The 18,862-nt window shown below is 38.5% G+C and overlaps 1 protein-coding gene across 1 annotated transcript in view; it reads right to left on the minus strand.

Annotated features, from left to right (window-relative positions):
- The window catches only part of ADAMTS18 (ADAM metallopeptidase with thrombospondin type 1 motif 18), a 153,091-nt gene that overhangs the window by 59,797 nt on the left and 74,432 nt on the right, over positions 1 to 18,862 (minus strand). The window contains exons 4-10 of the mRNA XM_059903515.1: positions 18,048 to 18,241; positions 17,693 to 17,776; positions 15,986 to 16,145; positions 13,235 to 13,340; positions 9,737 to 9,874; positions 7,536 to 7,689; positions 2,401 to 2,496 (exon numbers count right to left, since the gene is read on the minus strand). Coding sequence (XP_059759498.1) covers positions 2,401 to 2,496; positions 7,536 to 7,689; positions 9,737 to 9,874; positions 13,235 to 13,340; positions 15,986 to 16,145; positions 17,693 to 17,776; positions 18,048 to 18,241 — 932 coding nt within the window. The remainder of the gene's footprint in view (positions 1 to 2,400; positions 2,497 to 7,535; positions 7,690 to 9,736; positions 9,875 to 13,234; positions 13,341 to 15,985; positions 16,146 to 17,692; positions 17,777 to 18,047; positions 18,242 to 18,862) is intronic.

Here is an 18,862-nt window from a genome sequence, read left to right on the forward strand (position 1 = left end):
GTATTCATTCTAGTATCAAGTTAAGCTGCTCAGAGATTTGTCTCCTCTGGTGTTTTTAATCAGTAGAGAAATCAGGAATACATAGGAATATACACACATACATGCATGATCTGCATGTTTATTACATATAAAACGTAATACATAAGATATATACATATATAGTTATATGGATCTATTCATATATACTTCTATCACTGCTTCTAATTTCAAATTAAATGGCCATGACTTGGGCGAATACCTTTTATAATAGACAGCAAGCACAAACCTTTCTTTCCTCGTACACATAACCTAGATAGAAGTATGAGACTTTCATATCCTCACATGTTTACCCAGTATTCGTGGCACAAATACCACTGAAGGACCAGCGAGAAGGGGGCAGGGAGGATTCAGGTGGGTTTCAGTTACAATGAAAGAAACAAAATATGGGGTGACTGCTACTCTACAAGACATGGCCCTGGCCTCATGGAGTTTACAGTCTAATGAATAGCTAATTACATCCCTTAGGGAAAGAAGACTCCAAGAACCATATCTATGAGTGCAGTGTAATTATACTAGAGTGAAGCTGGGTGGAAGTTACCAGAATGCTCTCAACTGAGGGTGACCTTACAGGTAAGGGCTTTTCCGCAGTTTATTATATAACCATAGTCTGGTGTTTCAAAATAGTGAGATGGGGGGAGTGGTCTAAGGACATCTATTTTCTCATTTCTGGCTTGATTAATCCCATGCTATATTAACTGAAGTCTAATCCAGAAGCAGTTTAGCCCCTGTTAAACTAGATCCTAGGTGTATTTACATAACAGACCTTAGATCTATGCCATTTATCACTTATTTTCCTCATTTACTATATAAATCTTTTCTCGTACATCCCTCCCATGTTTAATGCTGTTGCTTTCTTAATGAAAGAATGCCCACTAATCCTTAAGTTGCAAGTTCTAAACTTTGACACTCCAAAAAATAAAAATGATGTGAGCAGTACTTACATATTCAATTAATTCATTGTTTTGTATCATCACAGCTAAAACACCCTTCTGCACATTTTCACTGAGAATCCTTACTGAGATTTCCTAAGACCAGGACATCTGATTAAAAATCGCATATGACGCTTCAATTTTTTAAATGTTTATTTTCTTTAAAATAAAAAGAGTTAAAAAATAAAATCTTTTTAGAGGTATTGAAGAAATGCCTTAACAAATAGCAGAAAGCATCTTCTGAACATTCATTTATTTCGTGTGTCTGTGTCTTTGCCTTTATTGCTGGTCTCTTCCAAAAAGTCTCTCTTTCACCCAACTGAAGAACTTCAAATTCAAATTCCAACAGCCATCTTGGGGCACCCATTCATCGTAGTTTATTCTAAGTGCACACCTATTTCCAAGCAGGATTCATCTCTTATTCACTTGGGCTTCGATAGCAGCTACGCGCTTCAAGAAGATGTGTTTAAAAAGAACCAAAGTTATTGGCTTCTGTGCAGTTTCTCCCACTGGACTGTAAATGTTTGAAGAGATAAAATGGAGTTTTATTTATCTCTGTAGATATTTCACTGATATCTAGTGGTCAAGAAATGATGATGGAATTGAATTCAAGTTAAGTGGCCAATTCTTTTCTACAGGCTTGGCTGTCTCAAGAGAGCCAATGGCAGAGACCGAAAAACCAGCAATATCTCCAGCTCTCTCATTGTTCACAGCTTCTCTGTCATGGTCTTGCAAAGTTACGCCCCAAATCTGGATCATTTTACTGGGACCTCAAGTGTATCTTCCCCTCCAGACTCTACTGGGAGAGGGGAAGAAAAATAGAAACTCATATATTAGAGTCCTTCCTTCAAAACACAGAAATCTCCCATAATCTTCCGTAATAGAAATGGTTCTTAGGGTTGAAGATAATTGCAAGCGAAAAGACTTTCTGTACAACCTAGATGGAGATGCAGCTTGCCCCTCAAGAGATGTTGCTATAAGGGACAGGATGCTGCGATCGGGCATGTCAGAAGCTCAATGACTGGTCCTGTGAGGTGCATCACAGAGGCTTTGTATGGAGGCACAGTTCTTCCTTTGCTACTAAAGGAAATATCTGCTTCCCAAGGCTTGTCTACACTGAATCAAGTTTAAAAAGCAAACAGTAAACAATGAAACCCTCCAGCTCATTGAACTAGAAATATTTGAACCCAAGCCTCCATCTAAAAATGGAAAACAAAGGCAAAAGGAAAGAAACCTTCTTAAAAGATGGAGCCAACTTGGTTATATTCGCATTGAGTTTTAGAATAGCTGCTAAAGAATGCTGGTTAATTGAAAGCAAAGTCAGAAAATACATGAAGCCAAAGCGTTCCAGTCTGAGGTAACAGTACAAATAGTTTGGGTTCTACACTTTATTAAGTTTCTAGAACTAAAAACTAACAAGTATGCAGTTTACCATACTCAAGCCACAAACGGTCCCTTCCGCGGCAGGCATGAACTTGGTCTCACACCTGTGGCCCACTCGGTGGCACCAAAGTGATTTGCAAATGTCCTGAAAGGAAAGAAAGAGATGGCAAGGGTGATGATACAATAAAAACAAAAATATCCAAAGCTGTTGTATACAACATTCTATTTTCAGGTGGCCAAAATGGGACATTATCCAGAAAGTAGAGTCAAGTGAAGTTAGTAGTAGCAAGGTAACCAGTAATATGTCCTAGCAAATATGTGAGCAGGAAATTTCTACACTACCCATATCTTCATGTGTGTTTAGTAATGACTGGGAGGTAAAAATAGTTAATTTGGAGACTATTTGCCTTTTAACTAAGAGATCTGGTTTCTAACCATCATCACCACCATCATCATCACCACCATCACCACCATCATCATCATCATCATCATCATCATCATCATCATCATCATCATCATTTAAGTAGAATAGACCAAGACTGGAATAATGCATGTCTGATTCAAATCCTTGTCCTGCATTTCCAGGTTGCAGGACCTATGGACATGTTATAGAAGCCCTTTAAACCGCAGTTTCCTCACCTGTGAATAAGTGATAAAATTAGCACATGCCTCAACAGGGTTGTTCTCAAGGATAAATGGTGTAAATGATCATCATCATTCCTTCTTCATCTTTATAATAATTTTCAAGCATTTGGACAATTTAATTCTTACACTAGGCCTATGAAATAATTTAACTCTCATGCTGGATTATAGTAGGCAGAATGATGGCCCCCCAAAACAACCATGTCCTAATTCTTGGAACCTGTGACTATATTATGTTATATAGCAAAGGAGAATTAAAGTTGCAGATAAAATTAATGTTGCTAATCTGTTGACCTTGAGATGGGGAAGTGCTTAGATTTTCCAGATGGGCCCAAGGTAACCACAAGGGTCCTTAAACAGGGAAGAGGAAGACAGAAGAGAACCAGAGAGGTGGCAGTGCGGGGAGGACTCAGGGAGGTGTTGCTGATTTTGAAGATGGAGGAAGAGGCCATGACCCAAGAATGCCAGCCACTTTGGGAAGCTGGAGAAGGCAAGAGAATGGCCTCTCTTCTAGAGCTTCCAGAAGGAACACGACCTCGCCAACACTTGATTTTAGCCCAGTGTGATGCATTTCAGATGTCTACCTCCAGAACTGCAAGAAAATAAATTTGAGTTGTTTTAAGTCACTACGTTCGTGGAAATTTATTACAGCAGGCATAGGAAATAAATACTGTCGTTAACACCATTTAGTGGTGAACACTAATTCCTCTTATAAACTCATTTAGATGAGGAAACTGAGCAAGATACTGACAGTTTCAAGCTGTAAAGTCCCCCAGCTGGTAAGTGGCAAAGGCAGGACTCAAACTGGCCTGATTTCAGAGTCCGGATCCTTGACCACTGCTCTGGACCTGGATGTGCCATCAATGGATGCTAGAAAGCTCTCAACTTCTCCAGGCCTTGGCTGCCTATCTATAAAGGAGGGGTGGGGCAACTTCCTTGGTGGCACAGTACTTGAGGATCTGCCTGCCAATGCAGGGGACATGGGTTCGAACTCTGGTCTAGGAAGATGTCACATGCCGCGAAGCAACTAAGCCTGCGCTCTAAAGCCTGCAAGTCACAACTACTGAGCCCCCATGCCACAACTACTGAGCCCATGCGCCTAGGGCCTGTGCTCCACAACAAGAGAAGCCACCGCAATGAGAAGCCCACGCACCGCAATGAAGAGTAGCCCCCACTCGCTGCAACTAGAGAAAGCCTGCGCACAGCAATGAAGACCCAACGCAGCCAAAAATAAAAAAATAATTTAAAAAAGAAAAAAATAAAGGAAGGGGACTGAACCAGATTCCTTCCAGCTCAAAAGGTAGAGTTGCTTTTCAGAATGACATCATTAATGGAATGTCAAAATCATGAATCGCCGAAGTCATTCCATTTTGTTCACCACATTCTATTGACTAAGGTAGAAAGTGAACACATCCATTTTTGGGAAAATAGTAATGATGAGGGAGGATACAAAGTGATTTTTGTGGTCACTTGTTGTACTCCTGAAAATTCAATGAACCAGGCAGGCACCTGATTCTCCAAGCATTCCAGTTAATAGAGATTTCATGGTTAGAAAATATGGCAAAGAACATACTTAGAAATATTTCACAAAAAAAGTGTTCCACAGGACTGAGAAAAGAAAACACAGGGAAACGAGAGATACAGGCAGTGAGCCTGGTCTTAGGGACCATAAAATTCTTCTCCCAAAAAGAGAAGGGAAGGACCTCCAGGACACTGCTTGGAAACACCACCACCAGCAGCAGCCCCAGATAGGCACCACACATACTATTTCCAAAGCTCAACACAGCTCAGAAGACACAATATGGAAACATTTCCCATGGAAATGGACCTGCTACTGACATTGGTAGAGAGCCTGAGGCAGCCTTCCAACAAAATGAATGAGGTTCATCATCTCCGTGTGCTCCCATATTGGGTCATAGGGGGGACAAGTTAAGTTGGGAAAAGGACAATCTACATCAAAATGGAGGAAAGGGAGGTAACCATTGAAACAAAGCCGCAGTTCAAAAGGCTTTCAGAATTAAATTGTTTTCCCTCTTACAGCCAGGGGAAAGCCATAACCCACACCCAGAGCTTATATGGCAGCCACCAAAATGACCCCAGGGTGGACCAAAGCAGAGGAGACCCCCCCCATTCCACAGCCAACGCCAAGCCACAGGGCTAAGGAAAGGGGGCAGCTGGAGAAGACCAAGGAAATAAAGCAAAACACAAAAACACAGGGATTCCAGAGTGAAATACGACAGGCTGTATGAACATGTTATTTCTTTTGTGGTGAAGTACAGAAGTCAAACGTAATTATAGCCAACGACATGCTCTGACGACCCGAGAGCCATCTGAGAAGGCTTCCTTTCAAAGTAAACAGAAATGAGAGTTTGCACTTTTTTGCTTATTCTTCCCTCTTTTTTTCCCGAGCCTATTCATCTAACTTTTCCTCATCTATATAATTCCCTAGACTTAAGTCATAATTTAAGGGAAAGGAAAATAACCACGGAGACTCCAAAGGTCTCATGTTGCCTGGATGTGACTCTTTAAGGAAAGAGTCTCAATGCTGTATGTTGTTCTGTCCTGTCCCTGGTTGGCCACCTTCTCCTGTTGTATTCTAAAGATTGGATGCCCCTTCAGGGGAAGCGTGACATACTCAAAATGTTAATGGTCCTTGCATATCAAACTCTATCAAGCATCTCAAACTTAACATGTCCAAAACAAAATTCCCCAGCTGTCCCCCCAAATTTGTCCCGTGTTCAGCCTTCTCCAGCTCGCTAGCGTTTGCCAAATTAAGATCCACATACCATGGAGGATACACCAAAAAATGTGCACGGTGTATGCATACACTTTTCTAATGGTTACGCATTTAAATTGCACTAGAAAAATATGCAGTCCCATGTCAAACCGGCGATATGGTGGTTATTATTTCTTAGGACTGGACTTTTATTTTTTTAAAGTGAGTTGATTCATAGAAAAGCAACAAGTGAAAAATAATACAGAGATATGGCACAACTAATAAAGGTAATTGTTAAGGACTGAATGTTAATGCTGAAGTTTAGGAAACACTGGTGTTAACTAATGAAGAGCAGGAAGCTTAACATCAATGTGGGTGATGCGATTTGTTTAGCTTCCACCAAGGAAGCTTTTTTTTTTGGCTCTGGGCAAATGGAATACATTCTCTGAGCTCCACTTAAAAAGTGGGTGATAATTCTCACTTCAAAAGGTTGTTGTGAAGATTGAGGAAAAGTAAAATAAGTCTCTAAGTGGAATGCCTTATGTGGAGCAGAGCCTCACTTAGCAATTGCTGGAGGGTGATGGTGGATGGTGGTGACGGAGGACATTAGTGATGGCGATAGCGATGGCGGTGGTGTTGCTGATGATGGTGGTAATGGTAGTGGTGATGGTGGTGGAGAAAAAGGAAGAGGGAGAAGAAAGGAGGAGGAGAAGGAATAGGAATAGAGAGGGGAAGAGGAGCTATAAATCTCCAAAATTTCCATGTATCCAGATACCTAGAATTTCCACGTTTCTCTTTGGATACTAGGAATTAACCAACTTAAAAATGATTCTACTTTTTAGGGATGTTGAGATGGTCAGTGATGTAGTTGTCAACCAGTTGGAACCATGTTTCTCCCATTTCTACGTCCTGGACTTTTGCATTTTCCCATATATCTTTTTCACAGAAAGGTAAGTCTTTCTTTTTTTTTTAATTTTTAATTTTATATTGGAGTATAGTTGATTAACAATGTTGTGTTACTTTCAGGTGTAGAGCAAAGATGAATGGATAAAGAAGATGTGGTATATATACACAATGGAATATTACTCAGCCATAATAAAGAATGAAATAATGCCATTTGTGGCAACATGAATGGACATGGAGACTATCATACTAAGAGAAGTAAATCAGACAGAGAAAGACAATTATCATATCATATCACTTATATGTGGAATCTAAAAGAAATTATACAAATCAACTTATTTACAAAACATGTAAGTCTTTCTTGAATGAAAGATGACAAAAATATTGTGTTAAGATTACTCAAGATACACCTTGATACTCAAAAGACAAAAGATTATTCAACATAAATACAAAAAAAGTGTTAAGATTACTCAAGACACATACAAAAAAAAGTTAGCTGCCAATGATCGTGTTCATATTACTGTAAAAGGCATATGTATGTCCTCTGAGGTGGTGATGATCTTATATGAATTACATTAAAAGGGAATATGAAACAATGATAACAAAAACAGTTATGAGCAGTAGGTAAAAGCTATTGTATCTAGATTTACTACTTGTGATAAAATCTTTGTCTACAGAGGAGGAATTTTCTTCCAAGGACGCAGTCAGATGGTATTTAAACCAGGCATGGTCTACAGGGGATAAGCCTGGATAATTCACTGACAGTAAAATTGCCACTTAATTATCACGCCAAACAGATGACATTTTAGAGATAACCCAGACTCTAACCCTTGGCCTTAGCAAACCAAATGTTTATTCTTCTGGTAGATACACAGACACACGATAGAATCTTAATGTAAGTTTGAAATCACAAGCAAACATACCTTCACAAAACCAAGGCTGCATAACTTGGCTTTTGCTCCAAATTGCCACTTGCACTGTGTGTCAGCATCATAAATCTGTCCTGGTAGTTGGTCCGGATATTTATACTGTCCTGTTTGCTTGGGCTCATCCACCAGACACCCAGCCTGAGGTGTACTGCAGTGATAACACATCCTTATTAGTTACCAAGTCTATCTGTGATCTGGCCACACAAAACAACATACCTCTGAATGCATTCATGTGAAGAAAAATGTAACATGGCAAAGAAATAGGTACAGGCTTAAAGTGAAAAGAGTGAGTCCTGTCCCGTCTAAGAAGATGAAATTTACACAACTGCAAAGGGTTGTACATGGTACTGGAAGTTATAGCCATCCAACTTGTGAGGCTTGACCTACTAGGAGATGGGAGAAGTCAGTATATTTGAAAACTTTCCCCAATAGTCTCATTCAACAATATGCAACAAATTTGTCTGAGTGCCTACTCTGTGGTGAGTATTAAAGTTACAAAATAAACTAGTAAGAGACAGTTACTTGTCTTCATAGAGTTGAAAGTCATGCTGTGTTTTTTTTACAGACAATGGGGCAGTGGTCAAAGATGTATTTTACCTCAAATAATCTTTATGAGCAAAAAACTAAAAAGACTTTGAAACAAATCAGGGAATCAGGAGAAAGGATGTGTTGAGAAAAAAAGAAGTCAGTCTTAATGGGATGGATTTTCATAGAAAGCACCTTATCTCCACTTACTTAAATAATTAAACTAGGATGTCACTGAGAGGTAAAATAGTATGGTGGTTATGTGTGATTTTGGAGTCAGACAGATGGGGGTCCTAGTCAACCATGCAATCAAGATCAACTCTTATACATCTCATTACTGACATAATTTGACTTCCGTAAGAGTTGTTAACACATCAAGCGAGACAATGTAACATGATGACCACAGCGTAGGAAGCATTCAAAGTCAGCTTCTGTTGCTGTTATTATTATTATACACAAAAAAGCATTTAACTATATCATAAAAATGATGGAAGTTCAATCTATACTAAATTGACCTTAATTTATAATATTTATTGATTCCATTCTCACATGAGATAGAAGAGAAAACTTCAGGCCCCGGATCATAAATTTAAAATGAATTAGAAAATCTTCTATGTGAGAAAGTCACACAGCTAGAGGCTTGTCAATTTTTTACCATCCTTTGGGGCATCATTTGATTAGACATCCTTCCATTGAATCAGCCTTGCCTGTGTGTATGGCTAATTCTGTAAACATCTGCAAATAATAGGCACTGGCACAGGTTCAAAAAAATAAGTATCAGGGGAATAATAATTCTCAAAGAAACTTGGTTAGTTTCCCTAATATCTGGTCAAAGGGAGATGCGATAAGAACCTGAGTGTTCCTGCGAGCCCACATAGATTAACAAGCTGTATCTACATACATATAAAATGACACAATACACGTATGTTTAACCACAACTCTAGTGTTGTAAAATGGTCAAATATATATAATATTTAAGAAAATCAAAGGAAATGTCAAAGAGTTTCAAGTCTGTGTTCATCACTTACTATGAATCAAATAGTGCTACCTTCCTAACTCCCATTTTACTAATGAAATCTAGGAGTTTTGAGTTACTGAAGGGATTTTACATAGCTCTCATCATGCCCTTTGGATGTCTCTTGGACACTGAGCTAGCTCGTGGCCATTTCAAACAAAATAGCCAGTCAACACAAGGCTCCATTCACTGTAACACAAGCACACCATTTTAGCACTTTTAATACTCTTACGACCGAGTTGATTGATTAGATTAAAATAATTAGTTACAGTAAAAAGGCAATATATCCAGCAACCTCTGGACATCATAGAGGAGAGAGAGTTCTAAGCACAGACCATGGAGTCATAACAGACCTAAGTGTGAGTCTTAGGTTGACAACTTACCAGCTATAGACCCTTAAGCACAATTAACCTCCCTAAGACTCAATTTCCTCAACCCTAGAATGAGGATAATAATAGGATCGATGCGAGGATTGAATGGGGCAATATATGAGGAGCATTTAGCACAATATTAGACCTTCACTGTATTTCTTCAACAATAATCATGTCAATATCATCATCACCAAGCCACCAAGTATTTGTTTTCATGTCTGTTGAGCACTGTTCATGGTCACTACTCCAAACCTGGGAACGCCCCTGGCTCTGGCCTGTCTTACCTGAGGAATTTCTTCAGATACTGCCGGCTGCACGAGGACCATGAGAACACCCCATTGTTTCCGGTCAGCGTGGGGGACATGATGTTGCCTTCCGCCTTCCTGCAGGGGTTGCCTTCCCCATCGTGAACCATGCCGAAACTAAAACAGAAAGAAGAAGACAGAAAGCCTTCTGGGAACCCATTTCCCAAACTGTAAGCAGAGGAAGAAAAAGATGTATTGAGAAGCAGGGAACCCAAGTGAGGGACAGAGTCATTGAAATTGTAAGAAAAGGGAAAGACAAAACAAGGTACTATCTAGTGTTGTAAAATTCATGTAGAAAATTCTAAAGAATGCTAAGGGCTTTTTTATATTATACCTTGGCCACAAAATCAAAGAATGGTATACGTGCTACAGATTTTAAGGGCAAGAAATTTTTGGTCAAGATTTCCAAGTTAAACTAAAATGATGAGACAGTCAAATTCTTTTATTCCAAACAGCAAAAAATTTTTTCTTGCCACCCATATGGAACTGTGGTAAGAAATTTCAGAATGAGTAGGAGGTAAGTACAGACAGAAGCTGATTATATTTATTTATTGACTCTTTATGCATAAGGATAGTGTGACATATAAACTTCTAATGATGATCACTTTATTGCTGAAATCACAGGCTCTTTATATAATTAAATTCCCCTACCTACAGTCATAAACATCTTTGAAAATTAATGGCTCAATCCATCTACTGAAGACGCATGATGGACTTCTTTTGAATGCATTTTTTGAGAAGACTTTAATTTAGCCGATTTCACCAAAGAAGGTTCTAGCAATAACAGAGTAAAAATAATTGTAGGTGGTTTACCTAGAAATCATATACATTACACCTCAATGACTCGATGACTCCCAAATCTCCTAACTGGTAGCATAAATGTGACATTAAAGTTTATATGCACATAGAATACACACACCACAAAGACAGAGCTTACTTCAGGCCATATTAAACTGGAAGGGGATGGCGAAATAAGTTTCTTTGGTCATCTCCAAAAAATTCAGTACCCAAAAAAGCTTTTTGTGACTTTTCTCTGGAGGTAGAGAATGGAGGGATACACCAATTTATCATTGATTTAGATTGTTCTTAGCCTAATTTATTTAGAGGAGTAAAATGTGTCTCCTAAGAACATATTTTTAAGAGGCAGGTAGGATTTCTGTGGAAATATGCATGCTACTCTGATATAATAATTTATCAATATAGCTATCCTTCAAAGGTAGCCTATTCCAAATAAACAACTGTATTATAAACATAGATATGATCCTATTGTGACCCATGTCTGCAAACTAGCTATTTTCCCATCATTCCTCCCAATTTATCAGGCAAGGAATGGCAGGATGGCAGTATACTGTGGTCCTATCAGTGAGTACCCCAGGGCTTTAGAGGTGATGGATTCACACATAGGTATTAATTAACCTCAATACACACTCGTGGGAAAGCATTTTCCCATCCTCCACTTTGTCCAATTCAGTTCATTGTTGTACCTAACCAGGAAACTAAGGGGGTCTGTTTGGGAGACACTCTTTCTAAATATATTTGTGAAAGTCAAAAGCAGAAGGCAATTTACATGTAAAGCACCACAGGAAAGAGTAAGAATCACAGAAATGGGGATAAGGTGGGGAGAGATCAAAGCCATTACTCTAAGAGGAGAAGGTCATTAAATCAGCATTTCACTGTGGTTTTACGGACATAAGAAAACCAAGTTTCAATTGAATTTTGAACTTGAAATTTCTTAATTTTCTAATTTACTTTGATTTAACACCCTTTTAGAAGATAACATGCGTTTTCTTTAGCACATGTCAAAAGTCTTGTCAAAATCTCATGAATTGTCTGTTTCAAAATTTAACTCTGTTAGGCCATGTTATTTAGAATTTGAGTATGTACTTTCCATTGTATCTGTTCTTCCTCCTACCTCTGACTCTCCTCACCCCACCTGGAGAATGTCTTTGGTTTTCCTTACTAACGTGCTGGATTTTGATTTTGGTAACTTTAACTCATGACCAAGGATGATTACATTTTTTAAAGGCCAATACTTTTTTTAAAAAATTTATTTATTTTTGACTGTGCTGGGTCTTCATTACTGTGCGCAGGTTTTCTCTAGTTGTGGCGAGTGGGGGCTACTCTTTGTTGTGGTGCGCGGGCTTCTCATTGCAGTGGCTTCTCTTGTTGCGGAGCACGGGCTCTAGGTGCGTGGGTTTCAGTAGATGTGGCACGCGGGCTCAGTAGTTGTGGCTCGCGGACTCTAGAGTGCAAGCTCAGTAGTTGTGACGCACAGGCTTAGTTGCTCTGCGGCATGTGGGATCTTCCCGGACCAGGGATCTAACCCGTGTCCCCTGCATTGGCAGGTGGATTCCCAACCACTGTGCCACCAGGGAAGTCCCTAAAGGCCAATACTTTTTTAAAAGTGAGAAGACTGGTTCATGTGGACCTCATGCTGGTGAAACAAATTTAGATGTATATTTGACATTCATAGATATTTTATTTCCTGCACTTATCAAAGGGACCTTGTGCCTAATGGGCATTTTTGCACCACTGTTCCAATAAAACTGGTTCATTCATATCTTGCTATGAAAGCAGTTGTGCGTAGATATAAAATGCTGGGTGACTGTTGGATAACAGTAATGGTCAAGATTCAAATTTTCTGAAGATAATAAATAGCTTACAAGACACACTAATACCAAAATACCAAAATATAAATTATAGTTGCAAAATAGATCGCGTGTGCTTTTATTTTTAAGTCAGAAATTAACTGATGCTCTGAAAACGAGCATTCAATATAAATGCTGAATACAAGACACACATACATACACTCCTAAACTCATACACCCTCTGAAACAGTCATTTTGTGAAGCAGTATGCTTATTCCAATATAGATGTTACTGCTTAAATAATGTTTGAAAATTCTCTGTAGAACTGTATGTGTACCAGGTTATATGCTTCATAAAATACATTCATCTCATTACTCTTAGGTTTCTTATTCCTCCTTTCTAACCCTATTCTCACAGAAGAATTAAATTAAAAAATATTAAGGACATGCAATGACACCGAGGAAAAGAATATCCAGCATACACATACAGCATACACAAAAGTTTTTAAACAATTAACATGTCATTACATTCTGGGAATTGACATGTCCCCATGATTATTTCTGTAGTATAATGAACTAAAAAGTATCTTTACTGCCGCAAAACTTGGAAGAAAATAAACACATGCCTAAATGACCAGAGGATCCATTAGATAACTTGCAGTCCGTTTATGCACACAATGTAACACTGAGTAGCTATCAAATGTTCTTTAACAAAAGCCTCAACAATGACTGGCCTTTGATTGAGCCCTTCTCATAGTCAAGTACTATTCTAAGCTTTATACAAGATTTATCCTATTTATTCTACCCAGATCAATAATAATCATTAGAGGAATGTCAATGAATCACCCAACTGGTTTTCATATAAAGTGGTGTATCAAGGGGTCACTTACTTGTGCCCTGACTCATGAGCGATGGTGAAGGCCAGACCAAGTCCCGTGTCCTCATTGATGGTACAACTTCGGTACTTACTGCACATCCCACTGATGGGGGCAAACCCTGTTGAAAGAGCAATTTCAAACCCAAAGTCAAAAGGAACACACACAGATACCTGATCATTTCTGATGCCCTCAAAATGTTCTGCACAGTTTTAGTTTTAAGGATTAATGTATTTTCTTTTTTTGGTAGAAAAACACTAAAGGTATACACCTCTCTGTCCTCTCTAAATAGATAAGAGTAGGACTTAATACTTTCTTGCTTTCAAAAGATATTGTCATCAACTGACCCTCCTAACAACTGTATGAAGGCAGTATGAGTATTGTAATTCCCATTTTATATATAGGATGGATAGCAAGTCACAGGATATTTATATGCCTGATGTAAGCTCATTACTTGGGTCAGAACAATTGCTAAAATGATAGCTAAACCAATGTAAAATAGTCACTTAACGGTAGTATTAGTATCAAAGCTCAAGGTGTATTTTCTAAGCGAAAACAAGGTATATTTTCTAAGAGATGCATCCTCATTTTTCTCTAAAGCAGATAACATGAAAAGGCCTAAAGAGTGTTAACAGACTAACTTTATTTTTCTCCTATTCATTATAATGTGATAAATGTTCCTGTTCCCCAAAACTACCTCCTTCCAAGAGCAGTTATAAAATCATTCCGGCCTGTTCTCGAGTTTATCTTGAACTACATTATAGTGTTGAATGCCTTTCTTCCCAAGCGTGGGTCTTCATAACTAGTAGAACAAGGATATGTACCCAAGAGTATGAAATATATGCTTGTGAATTGACTGCATCCACCTTGCTGCCATGATGTAAGTGAGGTCATCTGGTAAACCTAATGTATAGGCACACATCATGGATGGCACCATCATCATCAACGCTAAATAAATGGCAGTTAAATACCACACACTGTCCTATATGCCTTGTATACATCTACGTGTGTATAATTATATATTAGAAACTGAGGCTCCGAAAGGTGAATTAATTTGCTCAAGATCTCACAGTCATAAATTCTAGACTCAGGATTTAAGTGCAGACATATTCGAAGTCAACACCCATGCTCTTTGCATTAGGACATGCTGCTTTAAATAAGTGACTTATAGACCAGTTGTTAGGGTTATGTCCTAACATAACTGTACTTGTTTCTCCAAGTCTTTCCATAAATTTTGGTCTCTGACTGACTGATAAAACTACCTCTTCTCAGAATCCCTCTTCAAAACAGCAACAATGCACTGGGCTATCAAATGTCACTTTGCAAATTCCAAGCTCAGAATATGACTGAATGTATACCACCCCCATCATAAAAACCCAGCCTATGGAACAATACCCCAAACGGTTGATTCTCAGTCATGCATCGTGTTTTGAAGACTGTGATTAATCGTGAACTATTAAACTTATTTTATAGGACATAATACAGGCATTACAGAGAATTTGAAAAATACAAAAAATAAAAAAATCTAAAAGTCCAATCTACATTTTTTTAAACAAATTTATTTTATTTATTTATTTTTGGCTGTGTTGGGTCTTCGTTGCTGTGCGCGGGCTTTCTCTAGTTGCGGCGTGCAGGCTTCTCATTGAGAGGGCTTCTCTTGTTGCAGAGCATGGGCTCTAGGCACTCGGGCTTCAGTAGTCGTGGCTCGCTGGCTCAGTCGTCGTGGCTCGCGGGCTCTAGAGCACAGGCTCAGTAGTTGTGGCGCACGGGCTTAGTTGCTCCGCGGCATGTGGGATCTTCCCGGACCAGGGTTCGAACCCGTGTCCCTTGCATTGGCAGGTGGATTCTTAACCACTGTGCCACCAGGGAAGCCCATAAAAGTCCAATCTACTTTTATCTTTAATATATTATGAAGGATTATAAAGCACTTCAAGGAAAAATATATTTTGAGGAAAAAAATGGGAGTAAATCATGTAAACTTTTCTCAGTTCCCCCAAATTTTTACCATCAATCTGGACTATCAGTTGTGTCTGAAAAATATGGCTCCCACTGCCTGTTTTAGTAAAGGAAGTTTTATTGGAACACAGCCATGCTCACTTGTTTACATATTGTCTTTTTCACTAATATAGCTGAAGTGAGTAGTTTCAACAGAGCTTGGATGACACACGCAAAGCCTAACATATTTACTGTTTTGCCCTTTGCAGAAAACATTTGCCCACCCCGATCTAGATGAGCATCAATTCATTTAAAAAAATTGTTGAATTCCTACTGTGTGCAATAGACTATACTAGAAAATGTAATATAGATGTGAAAGATAGAGTTCTTATTCACTGTCTTGTACAAATATGGAAGAGCTGAGTCCTTCAAAGTTCAAGTAACTTTCTAAAAGAAGCGTGCTATCTAGGGGCATAGCTGAATGCCACGGAGACCAGTCAAGTTCTTTCCAGCTATCCAGTTCTGCAGTCAAGATGCTTATGGAATAACCTACAACTTATGTAGTTAAATGACAATTTATCTCATGTCTGAAGGATCATCAAAAGGTTTAATAAAGAAAAACACAACTGGAATAAAGTAAAGGGGTCCCCATTCCACACTGAGTTCAGTTAAAAAGAACAATGTTCAGCAGAGGGTACAATGAAGATACTCCACAATTTGCAGATTAAGTCTCCTTATTAAGAATCCTAAGGGCCACCCACCCAATAGAAAGTTTCCAGACTGTGTTTTTAGCTAACATGGGTGTGCATGAAGCATTTGCTCGTATCATACCTAGAGTATCACATGGTTCGTTCTTCCAGGAACAGATATCAAATCCCGTGAGTAAGATGGCGTGGTCATGCCTCTTGCCATTCTTTCCAATGAGGGCAGACTGCCACTGACAAAAACTATTCAGAGATTGGTCTGCATGATGGTTGATCAATAATCCTCCCTATGGGAAACCCACACAAATTAAAGTGTGAATTTGTCACAGAGATGAGAATGCTGCATCATTCCATTTGTACAGGCAAACACAGAAGCATCTTGTTTCTGGGGGAAGGCTCAGCAGAGGAAAACATCTGAGCTAAGGCTGGACATATTGGTATTAAAAAAAAAAAAACTAAAAATATTTTGGGTAAATGCTCACAATATTGATAGTTACTACAGAGTTTCAGTAGTGTGCTTTATGACCAACTGTGTTTCTACAACAAATAAACTGGTATCAGTTAGAAACACCTTTGTTCATCTCACGCTGGTACCATCGTTATAGAACTGTTATTACTTTTAGAACATAATTATTAATTAATGGGGATAAAGTTCCATGACTTCTTCAGCAAAGCATGAGGATGGTACTGACCATAGCTTATTTACCCCTACGTCAAAATTTCCAGCCAAGGGCTCGGCACATCATAGGTTACAATCCATCAATCAATAAAACGAAAGCTCACTGAATGGATGAAGAAACAAATAGCCACAATATTCTAAAGGGTAAGAAAGGACCTAGTCTTCAAATAATTTTTATCAAAATGTTTTCTCAGAACTATTGACTTGGGTCGAATTGAGGGTTTTTAGGCAAAATCTTTAATTATCAGTGAATTAGGATGTTGCTGACTTTGAGTCCTTGGGCAAAGTGTGAGTGGTAAGTTAGACAGAAGGGTCTCCCGAACAACACACACCTTTTCTGCCCTTCCAAAATTCTAAGAATAATTTGATATGTTGTTAACCTCTGTAGCGCTATAGACCTGGGCAATTAGGATCCTTTTTGTCTGGTCTCTGACTCTCTGCTTTGTCCATTCATTACTGGAGTTACAGATGGAGAGGAAAAGCCTCAGGGGACTTAAAAGTAGTTGGATTGGTAATCCCCACCTCAGAAAATACAGTTTCAACATCAAAACACTACAAAGCAGGAGGTGACATGCAACTTAACACTTTATTATATATTCTGTCTTGCATCCCACTGTAAGCAAGTCAAGGGCAGTTAAATATTCCTTGTTTAGTTTCTGTAGTACCTAAGGTGGTTGGTTTTGGGAGACAGTAGGCTTACCACCAGAATTTTCAGATGACTTATTTTCAGTATATTTTCAAAATATCCTTTGTACCTACCCAGCATCTCTAACTTGCAAAATCCAGCTAACTTTTAAATCTCTTACCAAATGCACTTTCCTTGTGAAGCTTCCATAATATTTATATAACGTAATATCTATATTTTACTTTTGTATTCATATTATATATGCACATTTAATCCTATTGGCTATCACTGTATACTGAAAAATATATATTGCATATATATTTTGTATGTTTATATATAAATAATTATTTTGTGATGTTTTAGTATTTAAATGCACAACCCTATTAGATTGTACTTTCATTGAGGGTAATTTGAAATTTTCAAATTTGAATTTCTAATGACAATGACATGGGTTGGCACACAGTAGGTGTTCAATAAGTGTATCCTGAAGGGCAGGATGAATGATGAAGCAAATGAAGTTTGGCACTTACAGGTTCTTGTTCCAGAAGAATAAGGCTGACTACAACAATGTTTATATCACTTCCAATGGTCCCATCTTTAAAGAGGCTGGAAACCTGTTGTAACAAATTGAAATCAAATGAAAGTAAAAGAAACAAAATTTGAAAATTTCCAAAACTGCCAGGGGAGATCAATCAGACATATATATAAACATGTATGTTTTGATTTTACCAAATACATGTATGCATGAAGCCAATTTCCTCCAAATTTAATTTTTTTCAATAAAATCATGTGGCTACACCTGCTATTCAACCCATGCGAGGGAATTCCATGATTTTTAGCTATCTTGGAGAGGCAGGGAGTTGGGGTCCTGACAATCTCCCTTACCATGTTCATGACCGTGAGAATGTACGTGGTGACATTGGCCTTGCCATGCTTTTCCACCATTTTCTTATCTGCTACCACAAGGGTTTCCACGTTTAGGCCTTTTTGTGACTTTCCAGCTGATCTTCTGGGCCGCCCTGCGCTCCCGTATTCATCAAACCTGAGATAGGTATCCTCTGTGGGAGGCTTAGGGGCATCTACAAGGAACAGAAGAGCATTTGGAGGGCTATCAGCAGAGATCATCCAGGGGAGACAGACAGAAATCTAAACAAGGGGAGGAGAGAGACCATGTAATCAACACTTCACTCACCTCCTGATAAATGATGCCACTGGTACCTGTCCTGGGGCTATGGACCTAATTTATGGTCAAGAGAGATTCTTTCAAAAGAAGGTTGGATGGATGGATGGATGGATGGATGGATGGACAGACAAATGGATTCAGTAACTCAAAAATGTTCTTCTAAAGAGTCAAAGAAAACAAGCTACAATTCTAGTTGGAAGAGCAGGTCAAGAAAAATCAGTATTGTGGGAAGGAAATGCTCATTTTATTTTATTGCTAAGAAACTGCAGAAACAAGACATTATCCTTTGCTTCTGAATTCATTATCACACTTTGTATATTATTTTCTAAATAAAATTTAGAAATATGTATCCTGTAGAACACTGCCCATGTTCTTGTTTCATCAACACAAACTTGAATGTAGCACAAAATAAGTGGTCAATAAGGGCTCTTTGACCTGATATTAATTTAGTTGCTGGGGAGACAGCATAGTCAGAAGTGATATTTAAAGTTAAATACTTTGTAATAGATAAGGTGCA

The sequence above is a fragment of the Balaenoptera ricei genome, chromosome 19, assembly GCF_028023285.1.
Source record: "Balaenoptera ricei isolate mBalRic1 chromosome 19, mBalRic1.hap2, whole genome shotgun sequence".
NCBI classification, from domain to species: Eukaryota; Metazoa; Chordata; class Mammalia; order Artiodactyla; family Balaenopteridae; genus Balaenoptera; species Balaenoptera ricei.